The sequence below is a fragment of the Chinchilla lanigera genome, unplaced genomic scaffold, assembly GCF_000276665.1.
Source record: "Chinchilla lanigera isolate Chin_1 unplaced genomic scaffold, ChiLan1.0 scaffold00088, whole genome shotgun sequence".
In the NCBI taxonomy this organism is placed as follows: domain Eukaryota; kingdom Metazoa; phylum Chordata; class Mammalia; order Rodentia; family Chinchillidae; genus Chinchilla; species Chinchilla lanigera.
In genome coordinates, this window is record NW_004955489.1 from 5,760,566 (window position 1) to 5,785,141 (window position 24,576).

Here is a 24,576-nt window from a genome sequence, read left to right on the forward strand (position 1 = left end):
CTAGCTGAGCTCCAGTTTTGACATGCTATCAGTATAGAGTACCTGCCAAGGGAATTGACCTGGTTTGGCGTTTTCTCCACCAACAACCCGAGTGAAGTCATCAAATATCCCGGTGCTTTCAGTGTCATTATCCCAAATAGTTTCAGCCTCAGTGATGTTATCCCAAATGGTTTCAGTGTTAGTAAAATTTTCATAGTTCATGTAAGGAAAAATAGTTTCAGCACGGGTGAGCTTCTTAGACTTGTATGGAACAGAAACTCTTCCACATGGAAACGGCACTAGAAAAGTAGACAAAACAATTAGCATTTCAATTTTTCTTACTGGCAAATAGAACATGTATTATAAAAATTGAGAGTAAGGCACATCTCTGTCATTTCTGAGAAATAGTCCATCAATATTTAAAAAGTCTAACCAGTGAATACAATATTAACAGAAAAGATTGCATTGTTTTTATGGAAAGTTTTCAAAGTCTTCTTGGAACTTTGGCTAAGGAATCCACCATCTTTGTGAAAATATAGAATATGTGTCCTGGATCAAATTTGGTAAGATATAAAATTTTTTATTAGTATATGTTCGTATGTAATGATTACATTTTTGTGGGCAGTTGATACATGTTCATGACACATCTAATTCTTTTTATGTCCCTTTACCTTTCCCCCTCCCCTTCCTCCATCTCTCTATTCCCTTCAGTTTGCAAAAGATCTATCTACCTGTTTCTTATGTTGTCGCTTTTTATTTTGTTCTTTAATTTATTCATGCTTTGGGTTACTCAGATAAGAGAAACCGTGTGATACTTAAGCTTGTTTGTCTGATTTATTTCACTTAACATGGTCTCAAGGTGCAAGAAATGGTAAGACATTTATGGAGTCTAAGGAGCGTCTGTTTAGTTTATTTACTGAGGTCTTCCTTCCAAGTGCCAGCCCTGAGTGGATGTCTGGTGATTTGTGCCTTGTGACTTTAGCATTAGAAGTTGGTAAATGGGACTTCTGGTGCTTGTCATTAACAGGGTTTCTTTTGCAGGCTAGACCTCTGTAGATTTCAAAGTAAATTTTCGGTGTTTGTTGAAGAGACACCACTGTGATTCAATTACTTGGCTATCAAATATTAACCAAGTAGATTATCAATATGATAATCAGAGCCATATTTACCTGGGACCCAACTACCTTCTTCCCTTGGGTAGTTTTATTTCCTAAAATAATGTTTTTACTGATACAGTGGAGAATCTCAGAATGGAAATTTGTAGTCAAAGTCACCTCACACTTAATTTTCAGTTTTCACTTTCCTCCTAGTCATGTTCCTTATAGCAGACATTTCTATAGTAATCAGCTGCAGCAAAGTATCATGAAGGCTGCATGCAATTGAGAAAACAGGAAATTAGTTTAAAATACTAATATATAAATATACATGATTGATAATGGCTAGAGGAAAAGGATAATTATCTTTGCAAAGGCAGCAAAGCTTAGTTTAGGTTTGGGCTACTTATTTTGCTAAAGCTAAGGGTATACTGTATAAAATATGACTCAATAGTTGGAGGTAATTTTCCACTTTTTCTTTTATAGAAAGGCTTGTAAGGGATTAGCAATTTTTTTGGGAAGGTTGAGACAGGGTTTTGCTATTAGTTCAAGCTGGCCTTGAATTCTCTACATAGCCCAGGGCTGGCCTCGAACTTGCAGCGATCCTCCTGCTTCAGTCTCTTGAGTGCTGGATTATAGGCGTGTGCCACCTCACCCGGCTGGATTTAGCTACTATACAATCTGTCAACGCTGGAAGTTAGTTTTTAAAAGTTAAATGCATACACACGTGTGCGTGCACACATGCACATGAACGTACTCCTCTCAAAGTATGCGAGCTTTACACAGTAGACTCTTCGTTTTAGCTACAGCATGTATACTATTGGTTTCACGTCCTTCCTTTAATTTCCTCTGCTTGGTGCATTGCTGAGATAGGTATCAAATCCAGTAATAGAGGAGTCGTGTATGATTTAATGTGCCAGTTTAATACAAATCAGGCTTTATAAATGTAAAATAAATTACATTTAGCTTGCTTCAAAAAAGTCCCTCACTCTGAATATAATTGGTCCTGCAGAGCCTACTTTTTCGACTTCAGTATCAAATTTCTACTTCAGATTTTTGAACAATATGAGCGTGGAGTGGAGATGTTCTAAATACACCAACCAGCTGTCTACACGGTGGCATGGGATCATAATTGGGAAACTGCTTCTTCCATTCCTTTGTAGACTGTGCTGATCAGCCTTAGCAGAATTTAAATACCAGTTGCTGGAGCAATTCTGACATCAAATGTTTAAGCTCAGCTTGAGACACAAAGTCAGAAAATAACTTTCGTAGAGTAAACCAGCAAACCTTGACAGACTTATGCTTAAAATTCGTCATCTTTATACTAGAAACCTATCACTAAGTCCATTATTTGTGCACTTTTATGATAAGTGCTCTATTACTGTATTCATTTGAGTAGGAGAATTATCAATATTACACACAGAAATCACACAAATTGATTGCTTTGTGATATAAAAGTCAGTGAAAGTAATTGAACACAGAAAATAATTCAGGCTGTAGGTAATTATAGACTTTATGCTTAAAATGATGATGTGATTTGAAAAATGGATTTGTCTAATTCAAGTTACTGATCTTTTGTTTCATTTCAAAAGGAAATAGATACAAACCGAGATTAAAAATAGGTAGTTAAAGTGCTGAAAGTTCAAATATAGATTGTACATATAAAAATGTATTTAGAGTTTGACCTGCTGGTTCACAGGACTTTTGGTCTTCTGCAAGTCGGTATCCCTCAGTACAGGAACAAATCACCTTGTTCTTAGCATCCCTTTTACAAAACTGCTTGCACCTGCCATTCTTAATGCTGCAGGTTGCATCTGAAAGAAAGAAAAATCAATATTCATACCATAATTTAAGATATATTTCTAAACAATATGTGGAACTACTGACATGTATGGGACAAATCAGCTGGGAGCATTCACAATGAGAAACTTGGTGGCTTGAGTTAAGAGTAGAAAGGAGGGTCAAATAAAATTCTCAGTAAAGCATAAAAGTGGTGACAGGAATATATGGATTCAGTGTAGAACTAATTGATGGGACATTACACTTTCACCAAGTCATGGGCTGCAATTTAAAACTGGTTTATTGAAGTATAACCCAAGTTCAGATTTACATGTGTTTTCACAAAGTACTGGCATTCCTTTTTTAATGACCTATCAGTTTAATGCCTGTTCAGATTTATGACCAAGGCATGCTGTTTGGACTTACAAGCCACTGATTGGACTTGTGACCTATCTTTTTTTTTGCACAGTTCTGTAAATCTTGTTTGTAGAGCCTCAGTGTCTCTTTCGTATGTACACCTTATTGATACAGTATGTACTGTAATTTTTGCTGATTGTACTGTACACTATAGTATTGTAGTTTTATGTTCTGCTATATATTACAGTATTGCATGTAAGAGTTATGCAAATAAAAGCAAAGTCAAAAAGTTGGAGTTTCTTTTGATTATTTCTTTGTTCTGAATATTGTACATACTACACACAATTCCTCATTTAGCAACTAATTCATTTAATGACTTAGTCATAGGAATGGAATTTTTCAAACAAGGAATATCCGTAAATGCACTTAATGAAACACTGCAAAGATCAGTACACAGGATAGCATCAAAACCCTAGGAGATCTGCTAATGCTCCCTCTTACGGTATCACTTCTCCTCACAGGTTACCATTTCCCAACCTTGATAGAGTGAACAGCTTAGTTAGTTCATAACTTCATGCAAATAGAAGCTCACAATAATATTCTTCTGCGTCTTTCATTTAACCTTTTGTCCACAAGATTCATCTACGTTGGTTTTGTATAGCAGTAGTTCATTTACATTGCTGTGTAGTATTCTACTGTATTGGTACTACAGTTTATACTCAGCTATTCTATTAATGGATATTTGGGGTATTGTCAGTTTTGGGCTCCTATATATAATGATGTAATAAACGTTCTTGTACATATCTCTTGATAGCATATGCATGCATTTTTAATGGATTTATACCTGTGAGTTGAATTGTTGGAACATAAGTTTAAGTCTAGTAGATACTACCAAACAGTTTACTGCAATGATAGTACAAATTTAAATTCCAACTATCAGTGCATGAGCAGTCATTATTAAATATATGTATTGCAAATATCTTCTTCCACTCTGCAACTTCCCTTTTCTCTCTAAATATTGTCTTTTGCTGAACAAAAGTTCTAAATTATATCTTTTATTTTATTTCTTTTAAAGTTCTAAGTTTTAATGTAGTCCAGTTTATTGATTGTTTTCTTTGTGGTGAGTAATTTTTGTATTTAGTTTAGGAGATTTTTGCATCTGGGTATGGTGACACATGCCTGCAATCCCAAATCTTTGGAAGACGGAGGCAGGAGGATGGCAAGTTTGAGCCCAGACTGGGGAACTGAGATGTATTTCCAAATAAAATAGAAAGAGTTGGGATGTAGCTCTGTGATACAGCACTTTCCTAGCATGTGGGAAACTCTAGGTTCAGTCCCTAGCGTTGCAAAAACAAGAATTCTTGTTTATCCCAAGGTCATACATATACAAATTTGTTATTTTATATTTCATATTTAGATCCTTATTCCACTTATACTTGATTATATGTGGTGAGGTAGGGATCCAGATATATTTTCCATGTGTACACACTTTACCATTATTTATAGAAAACACCCTTCTGTGCTTCATTGCAGTGGCTCTTCTTGTCATAAATCAAGTTTCTTTGTGTTACAGTTTATATCTGAATGTCCCCTCAAATCCTCATGTGCTCAAAGGTGAGGCTTTGGAAAGGTGATTGGACTATGGGTGTGGTATAGCTGACTTGCTGTTAAGAGGTGGGGTCTGTTTGCAAGAGTGTGGTCACTGTGGGCATGACTGGAAGGGTGTGTCTCTCTTCCTGGCTCCTCCCTTGACCTCTGCTTCCTGGATGCCATGAAGTAAACAGCGTTCCTCTGCCCAGGCCCTTCCAACATGTCTTTCTACCTTGGAGCCCATGACTGTGGATTGACATGTTTACAAACTGTGAGCCAAAATAAATCTCTCCTTCCCTAAGTTGTGGGTATGGGGTAGTTTGTCCCAACAATGAGGAAAGTACCTAAGACATTTTGCAAGTGCCTGTATGTTCCTGGACTCTCCAACTGTATTTCATTGATCTATTTGTCTACCTTTGTATCAGTACCATGCTATCTTAATATATCTCTGATATCTTGGTATTTGATAGTAAAAGCACTCCAATTTTATTCAAATTGCCTTGGCTATCCTTGGCCCTTTGCATTTTCCTATGTGAACATAGAATTCTCAATAGCACTCCTCTTATATACCAAGGAAAAAGCCTGGTGGGAGTTTTGATTGACATTGTACTGAATCTATTAGGAAATTTTGTTTTCTTGATACAGGGTCTCACTGTGTAGTCCAGGCTGGCTTTGAATTCACTATGATGCTCAGGCTGGCCTTGAACTCATGGCTAGCCTCTTGCCTTAATTTCCCTAGTGTTGGGATTACAGGCATGTACCAGCACATCTATTTTATTAGGAAATAATTGATTTAATGTATTTTAGACATTAATCCAAGAACATAGATTACCCATTCATTTGTTTATGTATTCTTTACTTTTTCTTAATAATGTTTGGCAATCTTTTTGTGTAGAATTCTTCTACTTCTTATTTTTATTCCTAAACATTTATTTTTTATTTGATTACAAAATTTATTTTCTTTAATCATTGTGGGTACATAGACATATAATTAATATTTGTATGTTTACTCTGTATCTAGTAGCCTTTTATAAGTATTCATTTATTCTAATTGTTTAGGTTCTTTGGGTTTTCTACACATACAGTCATTTTCCTGAAAGCTACATTTTTCCTTATTTCTTTCAGTGAATAAGAAACACAGCAGTAAAGCCATAACTTCACACAGATACTGCCTTTTTGTACCAAAATGCAGTAATCTTTATTGTTTGGTTTTTCTAGAAATTGTTTGGCTTTCAGAGCTAGGAAGTTTAACATGTTACTTCCAGAAATAGAATCTGGAAAAAAAAAAAAAGAATCTGGAGAGCCCTAGAAATTTTAGTGCTGAGGAGTCCATAGAACCTGAAAGCACCTTGAAGCTGGCTGAGGTTGATATGAATCAATTATAAGAGAATGAAGTAGGGTCTTTTATGTAGCTAACCACTAAATACATTATGTATTAGCAGCACTAAGCATCCCACTGACCCACATTTTCTTTATTCCCCTATGTAACCTCCATTAATAATATAAAATGTTTTTCTTTGTCTTTTGTAAAGCTTTTCATCTTAAAGTCTATTTTGTCTGATATTCAGATTGCTTTCCCAATTTCCTTTTTGCCAGCACTTACCTGATAATTCTTTTTACATCCTTTTATTTTAGCCTCCTGGTGTAATTTTATTTTAAGTATCTCTTTGTCAGCAGAATGCAATTAGATTTTAACTCCAAACTGAAAGTTGCCATTAATACATTAGTTTAACCCCACTTCACATTAATTGTGATTCATTGTATAGTTGGCTTATTTCTGCCACGTTATTTTATATTTTCTAATTACTGTGCTTTCTCTGTGTTCCTCCTATGCAATCTCTATAACTGAAAATACCAGGATTCAGGGCTTGCTAGCTGAGACCTGCTGAGTTAAGAGAAAGAAGCTGTGCCCTTGGGCCTATTTCTGTCTGTAGAGCAGCGCAGGAATAAAATACATGTAAGACACCTTCCCTTTACCTGCACACTCAAATGCAGTCCAACTTGCAATTGAAATGCTCAGCTGTTAGTGCACTGATAGCATGGAAAGTTTGAAAATAAGTAACCCTATTAGATACCTCCTGTGTAATACCTTCATTTCTGTTGGCTTACCTGTGTCTTTTTTTGGTATTGTGGCAATCAGCTCAACATGAACTTCAACTGACCTTCCACAAGTGCAGCCTTGAACTTCCTTGGCTCATATGTGTCCCATGTACCTTTCACTTCTTGCGTTGGGCTTCCATGTTGATGCTGAGGCATGAGATGCTATATAACTCTCGGGGTACCCAAGAGAGCCAAGTGGCAAATGTGGGGAGTTGACTCCCCATAGGGTGAAATTTTGACCAATGAAAGACAGATTCTGATGAACAAATTCTTTCACCTCTTCTTGCCTTGTAGGCCCAATATCCTGAGACCAGTTCATCTAGCTTCTTGAAGACAGTCCCAGGAAATCAAGCAATCAGTTGTAGTTACAGGTAAGTAGTTTGTAATTCATCTTCTTATTGGTTTTCCTTTCCTAACCTCTTCATATTCCTGTCTCTTAGTCTTGTCCTGTAGGTTTGTATCAACAGTCTCTTCTTATAGAGGAATTCAGGCTATCAGTGTGACTATATGTTTTTTGAGGATATCCTGAATTTTTGATTGACAAGTCTAAATGTTACAGCTCTACTTTACATGTGATACCATATGCTAATTTAATGGTTAGCCCATAATCCCTATTGGTAGTTCCAGAAATAAGGACATGGAGAAAAACTAACCCGAGCTTTAATCTTTGCTAGCAAAAATCCACTAAATGAGTGATCCAAAAGTTGGTACTTGGTCTTTTTTCTTTACTTATTTGTTAAGAACTTTCTCATAGTGCATGTGAATAACATCCCTGGCTCTTTTCATGTTACTAGCTAGCATATTGTTGCTATATACAAATACTAAAATGTTCAGCCAAAACAAATACCACCTTTAGAAAGTGTTCAGTCAATACGAGATTGTGATAAGTTGACAGAAGTGGGTGATGGGAGCAGCCCCGTTTTGTCCAGTGCACACACATTAGCAATGAGGAAACTTGGTGTGATTTTCCCAATTCTCATTCTGTGTCCATGGTTAAGCAACCAGACCTCTTGATCATTTCCCTCATTTCACATTGCTCTTTATGACTCAATATGTTGCTGCTGCTGTTGATCTCTGGCTTGATTTGAGCATGTGGTGGAAATATTGCTGCCTAATCAGCAGTCTTTTACCCTCAGGTAAAAGGCTCAAGAGCCTAGAAATATAATGATACCTCAAGAAATTCCAATAGGCTATTCAATCAGGACCTAAGAAACAGTCAGAATCAGACTCATTTGTCAACTATGGACCATTTCAATGTCACTCACTGTGTTCGACATGGGTCCTGAGGCTGGATCAGTGCCTAGAATGCATGTTAAAGAACACATGAAAAATATTTGTTCTTCTTCTGCCATGTTAACACAGACACTGTTTCTAATTCTCTTCATACCTACTTACAGAGTTGTGATATTCTGTTTTATTTTACTGTGTTCATCTTCTATGATATATCCAGTACTGTGCCAACAAAAGCGTGAACAAAAAAGGTTCTGTTTAACAAGTTTGCTACAAAATGGGCTATTATTCAACTAAACTCAACATTGTTCCTCCACAGAGAAACACAGTAAATAAGGCAGTAGTGTCTGTGATGTGCTGAAACTTTTGAAAAATGAGCATTTATATCTTGCTATTTTTAATTTCCATCCTATCTTACTGTGGGGAAATGTTTCTTGTCTTCTTTACAAGCAATGTAGAGGATGATATTCTTACAGACCTTGATCTGTTCGAAAGCCATTCGGATTTGAGGTGCAGCTGAGGGCATAAAGGGGTCTTTATTCTAGGTAAAAGCACCCAATAGCCAATTAATTGTTATTATTCTAGCTAGAAAGCAGGCGCTCTACCTCTCTCCCTTGATGAAGAGCCTGATGATCAAGGGAAGAAGAAAACAAAGATATCTTAACATGGAAATCTTCATCATTTTCTATGACAGGGTAAATCAAGATGCTTGGGGCCAAGATACTCTATATCTAGTGGCTTTGGGTTTAGTCCTTAGTTCAGTTTAAGGCAACAAGCTTAAATGAGAGCTTGTATATGCTTTTCTTGTGGCTTTCCTCTAGATTCTGAGCTAAAGGGCGTTTTGAGAGAATTCCCGTTTTGTTTCTGAGCTAATGGAGCTGAAAGGACTTATCTAAACCTTGATCAGATTGCTTGGGTGAGATCAATACACCCTAGGGGCCAAGTGAGGTAGTAACTGCGGTCCACCTGCAGAGGCCTGTCCAAACAGAAATGTGGGAAACCTAAAGTATGGGTTGGTGCCAGGTGTACTCTTAGTAATTTTTTTCTCTGCAGACCATAACCTCACACCTGTACTTAACCCTGTTATAGATGTTCTACGCTTACATATTCCATTCCTTGAGGCTATAGTCTTCCTTCCTTTAAAGTATCTGTATTTTTCAACTAGATAATGACAATTATTTATTCAATGATAGTTTAGTACAATGTACCCTTCAGTTGTAACTGAGACTAATTGAGTTATTCTTTCCTACAGCTCCAATAGCTGTATTATATAAGCTGATAAGAAGTAACTACACCAAAGATTTCTGTAGCTCTCCATAATAGCAGGATCAAATTTATCTGGGTAAATCTGAATTTGAAATTATAACCTTTCAAATGAAAATAGCACTTTAGAAATGTTGGACCAATTAACACACCCGCAGAAAAGGTAATCCAAGCATTGGTTTGTCGCCACACTAGGAAACCTAAGGGAATGGAAGCCCAACCCAGTTGTACTAGTTCACCCAGCTGCATTCACTATTTTTTTCCTTTTAGAATGCTTTTGCACTGTCCCCTTTTCATTTTCTTCTAAGATCATTTAGATCTCAAAGGAAGATGATCAATGAATTTCCCTTTAGTGCTGAAAGGATTTTTGAACATTATGAGTGACTTTTTTCCTTTCTCAATAGGACAACTGCAGCTGCTACATTTCATTTCATTTCATTTTGTGTCTTTTTCATCTGTCAGGGGGATGGCTGTAATGCCTTAACAGTGTCCTGCTCATTTTCTACTCTTTATCCTTAGTCAAGAAGCCTGTGGTGCTCAATTCTTTCCCTAGAATTGCATCTCTATTCTTCTCGAGTTTCAGACCAGAAAAAGAGTCCCTTAACACTATGTGCTTTTCACAGTCACAATACCATTAGTATTGCATCCAGAGGTAATAATTAAGTAGGTAAAAGACTTTGGCGGTTTACTGCTCCAATTACTAAAACCTCAAAAAGTACCCTAGGCTATGAGAACAAAAGATATGCAATAATCCTAGACTTCTTGTACTACTTTTCTTTCTTTTTTGTTACGAAGAATCAAACTCAGGACCTGGTTCTTGCCAGGCAGGTACCATGTTGCTGAGCTATATCCATGGCCCTGTATTACTTTTCTTTTGAAACCAATATAATCAAACTCAAGAATGACCTCTGATCTTTGCCCATACATTTAACATATGAAATGCTTTGTATGTGTGTTCCTAGTATATGTAATAATTGGCTTATATACCCCAGTTCTGTATGTAATTGACTTTCACCACCTAGGCTTATAGCAATTTAATCACAATTTCAAATAAATTTATGGGTTAATTTTTCTTAGAGTTTTCATTGCAGTTGTTAGAAGTATGGGTTTGGATCAAACTAGAATTCAAATTTATGCCTTTCCGATTTTGACCTCTGGGAATGGCACTTTTCTCATGTGCATAAAATAAGGATGATAGTGCTATTGACTCTATAAAGATGAATAAGAAAATCAAGGATAAGAACAGTATCACTTAATATTACTTCCAAATGTTGTTATTGCACTTAATATAGGTTCTTGAACTCATACCTTGAAAACTATGACTACAGACGGAAGGAATATTTATAAGCTTTAAAAGTATGTTTTCAAGAGATACTTAATGATATGTAAATGTATTTTCCAGTTCCATCTGGTTTCAAAAAACTTTGAATAGGGAATAATAAAAAAGTTACTTACCTAATTCACAATTCTGCCCTTCAAATCCAAGTCGACACCAGCATTCATAGGCATTAATGTCATCCTTACAACTGCCACCATTTAAACATGGATTGGACTCACACTGATCTCCATCTTTGAGATAGGTTAGGAAATTGAATTATCAGATCAATTTGCTCAGAATGTCCAGGCTTCTCTAGCATAGAGTTATGGGGAGCGGGGACCAGAACAGAGCTACTGACCTGGAAGCCAATTGCCTATAGGCAAGTGGTGCCCCAATTTCCCTGAGTCTCTAAAAGTCACCCCAGCCAAGGTTTTAGGGCTAACAGTATCCTAGCAAAGTGCCCCAGGAAGACATACATATAGTTTATTCAATCCACAGGAAGAGGAATGAGAATATCTTTGAATAGAAATGCACTGTACCAGCACAGGGTCAAGAAGATCTGCAGTCCTTCTTTATAGAATGGTGGTAGAGGTAATTCTAAATCAAATTACATCAAATCACTTCAAGCAATATTATCTATATGTCATACAAGACCTGCTTTATTGAAGGTCTTACAGAGTAACCTCAGCTAGAAGATAAATGATGCTTCTACTCAAGGAACTGGTGGCCTGAGCCTGGAGCAAATGCATCTACTTCGGTGTGTTGTCATTTAATGCTTAAGTGTCATGTGCTATAAGGGTTTGAGACAATAGAAAAGATGCCAGAGGAATGTGTTATTGCTTAGAGATAGTTTCCTGTCTACAAGTTATGTTTCAAATGGTCTAGGTGAATTGAGACATAATGCTCAATAGATCATAAGAAATTTTAAAAGATTCTGTGCTGTGCTTTGTTTATGAAGAAGTGGCTGCTTTCATTCTACTTTTTCTGAGTTTCCACATTTCCAGAGTTCCTGAAAGCCTTTGAAGACACTGGTAGTACTAAAAGAAGAGAAAGGAGTAGGCAAGAGGAGAAGGGTCAGGGCGAGAAGAGAATCTTTGAGTCTGGTGTCTCAGTGTTCTGCCTCAGTCCAGACTTCTAAGGAAACTCCAGGAGAAAAGAACAAATACTATCAGAAGGGAGAGTGGTACACACTTGGAGCTAGGAAAAATAGCCCTTAAGTAAAAATGGCTCCCATTTTAAGTAAGAGTAAGTAAGTGAGAAAGAAAAGAATGAGAGATAAAAATGACAGTAAGAATCAAAGAAAGAGAAAAGGAGAAACCAAAGGAAAATTTCTAATTATTAATCTTACTTTAAAGGAAAACTCCATGACATCTAGTGATATGCCTGCCTGTCCTTCCTCTTTGCCAGAAGCATGTATCCAGGCTCTATTGACTAAGAGACTAATATCCCTTTCTCAGAAATATGCTCTCTGTGGAAAATCTGCTTGCTGTAAAAATTAGACCTCGTCCCCTCTGGCCCTTGATCCAATGTGCTTTTGTTCAGATACTTTAATTTGTTCCAATTCTGTGAAAACAAAATACATTATCTCTGGTTTATTATTATTGATGTTCAGAACTGGTCTAAAAGATGAACTACATTTGCACTTTATATTATAGACCAACAATTCTGAATTATTTAGGATGTTTCATTGAAAGGATCTGGGCTTGCAGCCAGCTACACAGGAACTCATTTGCTGAAACATATCTTTAAAACGAGTGTCATTTTACCCTGCATTTAGTCCTCCTTTGGGTTCTTGTCTGTTTGTACTTTGGGCTGAGACAAAGCCATGGTCAGCATGGGTCAAAGACAGTAAGAGACCAGTCCTTGCCAAGTGAGAGATTCCCATTTAAAACTGCTAGGTTCTTGTTTAAAAAGCAACTATGCTTAGCTCTGAAGGCGAGAGGCTGGGTAGTACAGAACTTGGGTTCTCTTCTGGGTTTTACTCCCCAGCTGAGTGACATTTGGCAAGCCCTTTAACCTTGCTAAGCCTCAGTTTCCTTCTCTTCAAAATGGAATTCGTTATGCTTTGCTCCCAAGGATGCTGTGAGGGTAGAATGTGATAAACATTCTAGAAACTTCTGTAAAAGGCACCTTGAGAAGTGCGGGCAGACACCAGGTAGTATGGTTGGGTGATTATTTTCCAGCCAGGCTCTTTGTATGGTGAGTTAGTGGCAGAGAATAGGACAATGGTGAGGAGTCTGGGCCCCCTGCTCTGTGTGAGAGATAGCAAAGGTGCCTTTATGGTGGTTAGGAATCCTGACTGCCTGTGAAAGGAGGCATTGGGTTTGTTTCTTTTGTGTTCCTGTTCTTGTTGCTTTAATTTTGATAATTAAAGCAGCTGTGTCACAAGTACTCCCTTGATGTTTCCCAAGTATCATTGCCCAAGGTGTAGTAAGTTATGAATCTGTATGAACTCAAAGGCAGGGGCCGATCTTACAGTGTGTTACTAGGGCTGGGATGTTTGGAGAATGGGCAATGGAGGGCTCATAGGAATTTAAATGCCTCCAGGAATATTATGTTTGGAAAAGTAGACATTGATTTGCTTTTAAAAATAAGTTATGAGATTCAAAGATTGAAATTCAGTAGCAATAGAGAAGTTAAAAAAAACTGGAAGAATTTTAAGGGTTCAGTAGAAATGGGCATGGTAACATTCATTTATAAGAACAATGAAAGTTAGATAAAGCAATATAATGGAGCAGATCTCTTTTTCTCTCATGTATGAAAGACAAAAGTAGAAAATCATGAGTTATAAATACATAAGAATGTCTCATAGCATCTCCAGGATAGGAACCATAGGAAATAGAATTGGACCTCAAACTGATGGAACTCAGTGAGTTTGGTGTCCAGGTTAATTTGTTTCCATCCTTGCAGATGGTCTCAGGTATGCCAACCTGGGACACAATCCTCAAAGTCCTCTTGTTAGATTTTAAATTAGTTTTAAAATTAGTAGTTATTAAAGTATGGCTTTTTCTCTTTTTGGTCAACTTGTTGGATACATATTTACTAAGTTCCTCTGGTTCGGATATTGTTCCAAGTACCGGAAATCCACCAAGAAATGAAAGAATTGATCCCCTGACAAAATGGAGCCTGCATTCTAGTAAGGTGGAGAAAATCAATGATAAACTGTATAAGGGAAAATGCTATGATACATTAGATGATGAAAAGTGCTAAGAGTTGAGGATCCCTAATAAAGACCAAAATACAGATTGCTCCAAAATTCAAAACTTTGAGGAGCAACATCATAATTGAAATATTCCATACCATGAAACTTGGTTTCATGCACAACATTCTCAAAAGTATTGTGTCAAATTACCTTTGTGCTATGAATATAAGCTGTGTGTGAAACATAAATGAGGCTTATGCTCAGACTAGGCTCCCATCTGTAAGATATCTCATTAGATATATGCAAATATTGCAAAATTTAAAAAAAAAATACCACCCTGTAATCTGAAATACTCCTGATCCCAAGGATTTCAGATAAAGGATACTCAATCTATAGATCAAAAATAGAGTGAGATAGGGGTATCTAGAGTAGTTGAGGGTCCCGGGGGGCCTGTTAGAGTATTAACAGATGATCTATGGAAGCCTCATTTTGGGCAAAGAGCTGAAGGAGGTGAGGAAGTGAACGCAGGGGAAGCTGGGAATAGCCAGCTACAAAGAGCAGCCAGATACAGCCTGTGGGAGCATTCCCGGAGTCCAGTGTGCAGAGAGGTGAGCAGTAGAAGAGGCAGGAGGGCAATGGGAAGGCAGGGTAAGGGTGATTAAGAAGGAAAACTTTGAAGCAATGAACATTTTCAGTCAACATTCTGTGACTGTCTCCTGAGAACTGCAAACTCTCATTCAGTCCCAAGATGCAACCTTTTTTGCATCTTCCTTCCAGTGTCCTGGGATGGAATGTTGTTCTTCATAAAACCCGAGGGAGGTGTTAGCTTATCTGCCAGCTGATACTTGCCGCGCTGGCAGTATATCATCATTCAGTTTCGGGTGAAAGAGTTGGATGGATTTTTTCTGAGATTTTTTGAGAGACTTTAATATCTTATCTATTTAGACAGAGAAAAAACTGCATAATTCTTGAATGTTTCATATACCAGCCACAGGATAAACTGAATTGCTTACCAACATACTGCTTCCAAAATTCAGTCTATAAAGAAAAAGAAAACCAAGAGGGGAAATTAATGGTAGCATTAAAAATGTTTTGATGCTGATTTCTTTTATATACCAGTTATAATGCAAACATGTGTACTTTAAAATTCCAAAGAGAAATATCTCTTTTTTTAAGGTTTTCTATCTTTTGCTCTGCATCTGAAAGATATTATGTGCAAGTACGCACCGTTTTTTCAGTGTTTTCAAAAACTTCTCGTGCTTCTTCAAAATTACATCGTTCTTCCAGACATTCTCTTTCAAGGTTTCCTCGAACAAACTCTTCCAGTTTCCCTGAATTATACCTCTTTGGCCGATTCAGAAGTTTGGTGGCATTTTCACGATCAAGAAAAACTGAAATGTAAAAGAACTATTCTTTAATTAAAAAAAGAAAACATTATGCAAATTAAATATATCTCTTAAGAAAGGCTTTGTTTTTAATCCAAGTAATCCCAAAGCCAATTTCTCTTTAGGGCATGGAGCCAAAATTTGCAATATTCTCCTAGTAGTGTATACACATGGAGATTTAGGAATTAAAATTCAATTTTACTTTTAGCCAGGAGAGTTCCAATAATAAAAGGTCAGATTTTCAATTGTATTTGAGTTTACTTTGGATGAAAAGGAAAGTTCTCAAATAAGCAGTTAACTTCACACTTTGTCATCGCTTGAAAATAGTTTATTGCAGATCCTTGCAAGGTGATCCACCACCCTGGCTGGACTGTGCTTTCAGGATACAGTTGCCCAGTGACTTTGCAACAAATGTCTCTTGAAGAACGAACAGAAGCCGAATTTTGGTCTAGCTGCAAATGTGACCCCAGTGCCTTTCACTAAATATACATGAAAAATCACTGCATTAATTTTTTAAATCTTCAGACACATAACACCTTTGGTTGGTGTATGTAGTAGGAATTCCAGCAATGTAAGCAGTTTTCGGGAGTTCAGAGTGTGGCTTATTTTAGCGACACTGATCTAGTCTGTGGATACTCCCACAGTCTGGAGGATAGAAGCCTTTTTCTGAAATCCTCACTTTCCTTTCCTCCCCATCGCAGTCTCTATGCCTGTCTCTGTCTTTCTATATACATACGCATATATAGGTAATTATAGCTATGGGCATATATGTCCTTAATAACAAGAGCTCAGGAAAGTAACCTGGAGTTTTTCCTTTTTCCAAGAGACCAGCAATAGATCTATTATCATCTCTATTATCATAGGACCAAGTATTTATAAGTTCAACTTTCCAGGGTATTTGGGACTACTTTCTCATTAACTCCAAAAAGAAAAAGAAATGAAAAAAAGAAACTAAGCTTTATTACCTTCTTTTCATTGCAGCTGTTCACTTTATGGAGCATTGTACTGCCTTGATATCCTCTCTCGGCAAGTCCCCTTGCTCACTTTCTCCTGAATTCAGCCTAGCCTTTTTTCCTACTCTTTATGTGCCAACTTTTGAATTCCCTTCACCCCTTATCAATGCTGTGCCTCCCCTGCAATGCCAAACCCTAGAACAGTGCAGCCATCTGCCATCTTGTTTCTCTTCTGAGGCAGCAGCTGAACATTTGGCAGGGGAGGGGTGTTGGATCACCAAACTGTACAAGGGAGCCATCACATATTGATGCTTTTCTGCTCCTTCAGGTCCTTCTCTCTGCTCGGCAGTTCATTTATTTGGCCCTGGGCACTCCTAAATAGCATCCATGTCTGTAACCATTTAGAGCATGGTTAAGTGAAAAGCTAGGATTTAAAATCAGATCAGACAGAACTGGGTTTGAGTCCCATATGTAAGTCTTGTTGAAGATGTGAACTTGGGCAAGTCACATAATCTATGAACCTTAATTTTCTCAAATACACAATGAGCGTAAAGGTAACACGATAAGACTAACTACCTAGGTATGTTGACAAGCTCAGGGAGGTAATATGTTGATAGGCTTATGCTGCTTATCTCTTTTTCTTTCCACTCCTTTCATATGGGCCCACTTTTCTTCCTTAATTCTCTCAATTCCCTTTAGCTCTCTCATGCATTTCTGTAGCTCTTTTTCTTCCTGACTCTGATCCATGAAATAGAACAATTACTGGCCTAATCAGCCGTGACCTCCTAAAAGACAATTTTGAGCTTATGTATTTCTGACAACTCTAAAACATTTCTAGTAGTTGATCTCTCCTTTTCCAGGAAATGCTTTCATGCAATCCATCCCTTCTCACTCTTGGTTTTGCTCTAATTTTCATTATCCACCTACCTCTTGAATCAGTTAATTCCCTGTCCTCCACCTGATGCTTAAATTCCAAGGCTCTCCTAGGCTCCAGCCTTGAGTCTTCCCTTTTCATTTCATGTGTCTGCACTAGGTTGAGTTTAGGGTGAGATATACAAGGTAACTACAGCACAACATTTCAGGCCACCTCCCTCTCACGGTGTGCAAGTGCATTCATGCCCTATGGGCCTTACTTGCTGCACTCTCATTTGGTCCTGGCCCTTTCAACAGAATTTACTGAATGCTCAACTACTACCTCCAGGTACTGTGCTTGGTGCCATAATATCCATGCTCCCTCCCTGGATGCTCACACACACAGGGCTGCAACTCCTATGTATACCACATGGAGTCCTGGAAATCCATTTCTAGGGAGATACATTTTCTGAATTCCAGATCATCTTTCCAGCCCCCTAACTGTGCACCAGAATAGGGCTGGTGATTGCTAATGTTTATGTAGTAGTTCTGCTGTGCTCAGCACTGCTTAGTACTTTGCAGTGACATTTCTATGTCACTTCATCCTCACAGTAGTCCTTTGACATCACAAGACTCATTTCATGGGACCGTGTCATCTGATTTGTGTAAACAAGGACAATTGATGTTCCTAAAGGCTAAGCGATTTGCTCAAGGTAATATATTAAAGCATCAAGGTAGGGTTTAGACTTTGCCAGTCAGACTACTGAGCCTACACTCTTCGGCAGTGTTCTGTGTCCCTATAATCACATCAAACTCAAAGGAGCCAAGGTATGCTTTATAAACCTCCCTTTAATCTTCCACACCCCCTTCTCATTAGGCCATATCAGTTCTACTTCCTTAATATCATTTGAATTCTCCTCCGCACTGTACAGCTCTTGTGCAAGTTCCAGCCCTTGTGCTTCCCCTGAATGATTACAATAAGCTTAAGATTGTTCTCCCCTAGCTTTTCCCCCACCGCCAGTGCGTTAGAATATTCCATCCTGAGCCTTTTACTCAGCCACAAGAACTACTTCTTATGCTTACACTTCTGATACTTCTACAATGCATTTCACGGCCCAAGCTCCTTAGTTTAAGGCATTTATTATCTGATGACCCGGCCCTGCTAAGTTCTTCTGCCTCATTTGTCATAGTCACTATTCAAACTAGATGGAGCTCATGAAGTACCTCACATTGTGTGGATCTGGATCTTTGCACATGAGGGACCCTCTCTCCATGGAATGCCCAGATCAGATATTTAAGGATAGTGAGCTCTTAAACACTCAGCTGCAAATATTGGCTCTCTATCAGGTGTTTCCCCATTTATTGTGTTCCTTCTTCTGTGCTCCCTTAGCATGTGGAACACATTTTATCAAATAATGTTTGAAACTTCTTGCCTGATCTCATAGGGCTTTAGGTCAAAGAGTGGGTCCGGTTTCTCCCCATGTCCCTAGTACATTGCCTCAGTATCTGCTATCATAATACTAACTCAGTAATATCTGAATGAAAGACAGTTTTGATCCACGTAATTTACAAAACTGAATTGGTTTCAAGGAAAAATTGTGATTTCAAAATTTCAAATTGACAAAATAACACGTAAGAGCAGAGGCTATGAAAATACATCTCCTCCTTTTGGAAAAATATGACTGTTTAACACAGTGCAGCGTGCTGCATTAATACTGCTCGTATATGGTGAAACTCCCCCCCCCTTTCCTCAAGAGTCTATTATCTCTGACTATAATAGCTCCAGAATGCTACTGCCTTTCTCAAAATTCAGTATTGTCTAGGGTTCATATATTTCACTTCCCTTCAGGATTATCTGTAGTCATTATTTTCCCAGCTCTGAAATCCTGGCTCCTCTTTCTTTCTATCCTTTTTCCTGTATCTGAGGTTTTCAGGGGGGCAACAGTGCTCTTAAAAGCAGCATCTGACCACTCATTTCAAAGAAAGGCTTTGGAACCTTTGTCCTCCCACATGTCACACTGATGAGATATATCTAATGAGCTGCCTTTATGCTCTGCTTTGTAAATTTTCTAACATATTTTCTTTATCCTTTAACTTAACCCACTCTGCTAGTTCAATTTAACCTTTGCATTCTCACACCATTATTTCAGCATTTCAGTCTGATTGCAAAGCTGACATCATGTCTGGAGTGGGAGCCAGAGGGCCAGTCTGCTTTCTGGGGACACTTAGGGTTGGCACCCCTGATCCTGGATCTGTCAGCTACTAGAGTTTATTCTAGTAGGTTGACAAGTAATTGTGATAAATGCTTCCTGTGAGAACATGTGTTTTGCCCAAAAGGAAAAGATCTTACCTCCATACCTTCCTCTGGGGAGCATATAAAGTCATTGCATTTGCGAGAAAACAAAGTGATGTATGTTGCATTAACTAAGTTTCTACTTTTTACATCAATTTGTAGACTGGTTCTTGTGTCCTAGGGAGCTCATCTGAGTGCCGAGTTTCCTCACATATCAACTCTGAGACATATGGAATCACAGACAAAATGATTTATTCCCAATCCACGAAAATCTTTCATAATAAGTAAAAACTCGCTAATGAAAGGTTAATGTTTTTATTTTAACAAACACTTTAAATGTGTATACAATTAAAGGTATACAATTTTAAAAATTAGAGACATGCCTCATTATATAGTTTTAAAATTTTAAAACACCATGTGTCTTCAAATGAGACTTTTTGCATAAATAAGACCATCATTTGTAATTGTTGCTTCCCCTTTTGATTTCAAAGTGGTGAGTCTACAAAACCAAAAATAACAGGTTTTTTTCCCATAAGTTCTGCTGTTTCCTTATCAAGATATTTTCCCAATTTCAATATTTTTTTGTAAACCCAGGAGACAAATATTTTCTAAGAGGAACTAGACTGTCAAATCATAAGCTTAACAGCATCTATTAAATAAAAATATAGCATAAGTGCTGTAAACCTATCTAGTTTTAAAAATGAAGATGGTAACCTCGCTAACAAAGAACCAGTGCATACCCAATCCACATAGTGGTACTGCCGGAATCTTAAATATTGCTATAAAATCATGTAGTCACTACTTAGTGAAAACAGCCCCAGACATTTCTTTATCTAAAAGACAAGCACCCTCAATGCATTCTTAAAAAGGAAACAAACCTGTACATTCAGCATTGAGTAGATATCCAAAAAGGCAGATGATGATGAGGCCCCAGGATTCTGCCATGATCATGTTCAGGAGCTGCATAACCTCTGCTAGTAGATTATGCAAGTGGCAAGGCTGATCAATAGTTCCAAAGTACAAGCTGAGTTGTATTTACTTCTGGGAAATAATATCCATCACCCTCAGTGGGCCTTTGAGCTATTTGCAACAGCCTCTTGGGTCAACTGAAAGAATTGGCAGTGGTCATCATTAAAGTTCATCTCTGATTACCTGGGCTTCTGCTATTAGGGCTGAGCTTGAGTCTGAGGCAGGAAGTGACATATTTGTAGAATGAAGAGAGATGTAGTGGCTATGGGTGTCATGTGGCACCAAAATATACCAGTGGGTTCCATTTTATCTTTGTCAGGGGAAAATATCATCATATAACTTAAAGGTAAAGAGATGGAGAAAACAAAGTCATTTGGTCAGTTACTTTACTTTTTTTTTTGATACCAGAAAGTGAACTCAGGACCTCCCAATTGCCAGGCAGGTGCTGTGCCACTGAGCTATGGCCCTGGCCCTGGTCACTCACTTTAAAATACCTTAAAATATGCTTATGTGTCACCTGATGGATTATTTTATGTTCTCCATAGTCAGGAGTTTATAACCTTTCTTGTGCTAGGTACCATGTGGTGAAACATATGGACCCTGCCTCAGAGCACATGCATGTGTGTACATGCATATACATTATTCACAAATATATACATATTCATACACATATACATATATACAAATAAAGTTGTGAATACTATAATAGTTTATAATAACATGTACAAACATACTATCACTTGCATTTCTTTGTGGTATTTTTGTAATGCATTTTACTTCAACATGTTAGAAATTCTATATCAGATTATTGCTTTTGCTTAGATCAGTCAACAATCTTACAAAAAAAATTTTAAAATGGTGAAACATTTCTTATATTTAGACATGTATTTACCATTCTAATACTCTCATTTGTTTTTGTAAATTCAAGTTTCAATCTGTTATATTTTAATCATGCTAAAGAATTTTCATTAACAATTTTAATATTGTAGGTCTCATCATACATTTTCTCAGCTTATGTTTATTTGAAAATGACTGCATTTTACATTTATTTAAAAATAATTTGAATAATGCGGAATTCGTAGGTTGAGTATTATTCTTACTTTCAGTACATTAAAAATATCATCCCATTGTCTTCTGGCCTGCATTATTTCTGATGACAAGGCAGTAAATATCCTTATTGATTTCCAGCAACTTACCTACAATACACCAAGATGTTTTTGCTGAGATACTTGGATCTATGAATTGATATTTTTAATAGAATATGAAATTTTGGGGCCTGATTTTTAAAAGTTTTGTTTTAAAATAATTATAGAGCCATAGGAAATTGTAAAGACAGCAAAAGCAGATCCCATGTATCTTTCACCCAGTTACTGCCAATGTTTACATCTTATATAAATAGAGAACAACAGTAGAACCTGGAAATGGTAATTGGTATATTGTATAATTCAAGTCATTTTATTACATGTATAGACTTATGTGATCACTGCTACAGTCAATATTCAGAACAATTCACCACAAAGTTCTCCCTTGTGCTACCTTATACACTCTCACCTTTCTGTCCCAAACTCCCAAACTCCTTGCACCACTTTTATCTCTATCACGAAAATGCTATATGAATGGAATCATACAGTGTATGATCTTATGAAATTGTCTGTTTTCATTCAGTGTAACACGCTTGAGATCCATCTAGGTTGATGTATATTTCAATAGCTAAGTCTTTTTTATTGCTGAATAGTATTCCACAGTGAGGATGTAGCACAGTTTAATATGCTAAGATGAATTTCAATTGTTTCCAGTTTTTTTATTGCAATAATGTACTATAAATATTCATGTATAAGCTTCCATGTGAATGTAACTTTTTAAATTCTTTGAGATTAATGCTCAAGAATGAAATTTCTTTCTCATGTAGTAGTCAATTGTTTAGTTTTTTAATAACCTGCCAAACTGCCAAAATGACTGTACACTTTTCATTTCCACCAGCAGTGGATCAGTGATCCAGCTTTTCTGCATCCTTACAAGCATTTGATTTGGTCAATATTTTTTAGTTTAGTCACTCTGTGAGATGTGTAGCAATATTTCATTGTGCTTTTTTCAGTTGTAGTTATTTATTAGTACATGTTTGCAGACATAATGAGCACAGTCCTTGTAGGAAATTGGTGCCTGCACATCACACATCTTAACTCTTTTTTCATCTCTGTACCCTAACCTTGCTTCTTTCCTTCCTTCCTTCCTTCCTTCCTTCCTTCCTTCCTTCCTTCCTACCTCCCTTCCTTCCTTCCTTCCTACCTTCCTTCCTTCCTTCTTAACTTCTTTCTTTCCCATTCCCTCCATCTCTTGGTCCCCTTCCTATTTGCAAAAATCTATCTCTCTGTTTCCTTTTATATATTTTCATCTTGCTATTTATATTTTGAGTGTCTCATGTAAGAACTACTATATGATATTTAAGCTTGTGTGTCTAATTTACTTCACTTCATGAAAAAATATTCAACATCTCTGGCCATTAGAGAAGTGCAAATTGAGAAAACAGAAATTCCATCTTCCTTCAGAAAGAATTGCTATATCAAGAAATCAAATAACAAATACTGGTGAGGCTGTGGGGGAAAAGGACTGCTTCTACATTGTTGGTGGGAAAGTGAAGTAATACAAACATTATGGAAATAAAGTATGGAAATTCATGAAGAAAACTAAAAAGAGAAATTACACTAGACCCAGGCATTCCCCTTCTAGGTATCTTACACAAAGAGTTAAAGACATCATATTACAGTGATGCATGCATCCCATGCTTATAATAGCAACACAACACATAATAGCTAAATCTTAGAAGTAGCCCACATCTCCATAAACAGATAAACAGATAAAGAAATGTGATATTTATACACTATTAACTAGTATTTTCTAAATAGCAAATGATTTGAATGCTGTATCATTTAATTACTCATCATTTGCATATTCTCTTCAGTGAAATGGCTGCTCATGTCTTGCCCATTTTCTAATTGGATTGTTTGATTTTTCTTAATGTTAGAATTTTAAGCTTCTTTACATTGCTATACATACAAGTCCTTTATCAGATATTTGGTTTGTAAATATTTTATCCAAGCCTATGGATTTTCTCCTCATCCTTTTGATGAGGTTTTCCACAGAGCAAAATTTTTTAGTTCTGATGTAGTCCAGTTTATCATTTTTTTCTTTTGTGGATCCCCTTTAGAAGCCTTACATTAACACTAGATCCTTAGGACTTTTCTAATGTTTTGGAAATTTTCTATGGTTTCTACTTTTAGGTTTATGTCCATGCTCCATTTTGAGTGGGATTTCTGGTTTAGGTCAAGCTTCATATTTTGGCCTATGGATGTAAAATTCCTCTCTCACCCTTTGTTAAAATAAATATCCTACTTCTGTAGAATGACATGTGAAATTGTTTCATGGAATATTTCAGCATTGTGTTTTGAGTCTATTTCGAGGTGTTACACACTATTTCTAGTACCACACTGTCATGATTACTGTAACTATATTCAGAGTCTATACCAAGTGGAGGGATTTTCTCCATTTTATTCTTCTTTGGAAAGATTGTAATAAAGATTTCAAGGACCTATACCTTTTGTTTTTTATAATTAAGTTTATTGGTACAATTTAGATATGCATAATGATTTCATTCACTGTAGGGAATTTGTACCTGTACATGATATATCTTAGTGCCTCTTTTATTCCCATTCCCCTCTTCTCTCTTCAACACCTCTTCCCCTCCTTATTTACAAAGCTTCATTCCCATTTTACCCTTCATTTTTCATATTTTTCCTTTCTCTTCCATCCCATAATTCCCCATTCCCTTTGAAGAGTTACTTTCTCTTTTACAATATCTACCATACATTGTGGTTCTTATTTACATTTTTATCTTCTCACACCAGAGAGACAATGAGACATTTACACGTATTTGTATGATTTATTTCACTTGAATATGTTCTGAAGGTCCATTCAATATGTCTCAAGTTTATGCTTCTTTATGCTGAGTAGTAGTCCATTGTATAAAAAAATACATCTTATTTTATTCTTTCATCAGCTGATGGATATTTGGGTTGTTTCCAAGATTTAGCTATTAAAATCTGTGCTACTATAAGTATATGTGTGTGTATATTGATGTGGTATGATGCTTTCAATTCTTTAGACAAAATACCAAAAGGGGTGTAGCTGGGTCAAATGAAACCTATAGTCCTAGTTTTTTGAAGAATCCTCACACTGATTTCCACAGTGGTTACACCAATCTACACTCCCACCAAC

The 24,576-nt window shown here is 36.9% G+C and overlaps 1 protein-coding gene across 1 annotated transcript in view; it reads right to left on the reverse strand.

Annotated features, from left to right (window-relative positions):
- The window catches only part of F9 (coagulation factor IX), a 33,182-nt gene extending 12,848 nt beyond the window's left edge, over positions 1-20,334 (reverse strand). The window contains exons 1-6 of the mRNA XM_005404570.2: positions 20,214-20,334; positions 15,080-15,243; positions 14,866-14,890; positions 10,848-10,961; positions 2,759-2,887; positions 43-278 (exon numbers count right to left, since the gene is read on the reverse strand). Coding sequence (XP_005404627.1) covers positions 43-278; positions 2,759-2,887; positions 10,848-10,961; positions 14,866-14,890; positions 15,080-15,243; positions 20,214-20,301 — 756 coding nt within the window. The 5' untranslated portion in view covers positions 20,302-20,334. The remainder of the gene's footprint in view (positions 1-42; positions 279-2,758; positions 2,888-10,847; positions 10,962-14,865; positions 14,891-15,079; positions 15,244-20,213) is intronic.
- Between the last annotated feature and the right edge of the window lie 4,242 nt (positions 20,335-24,576).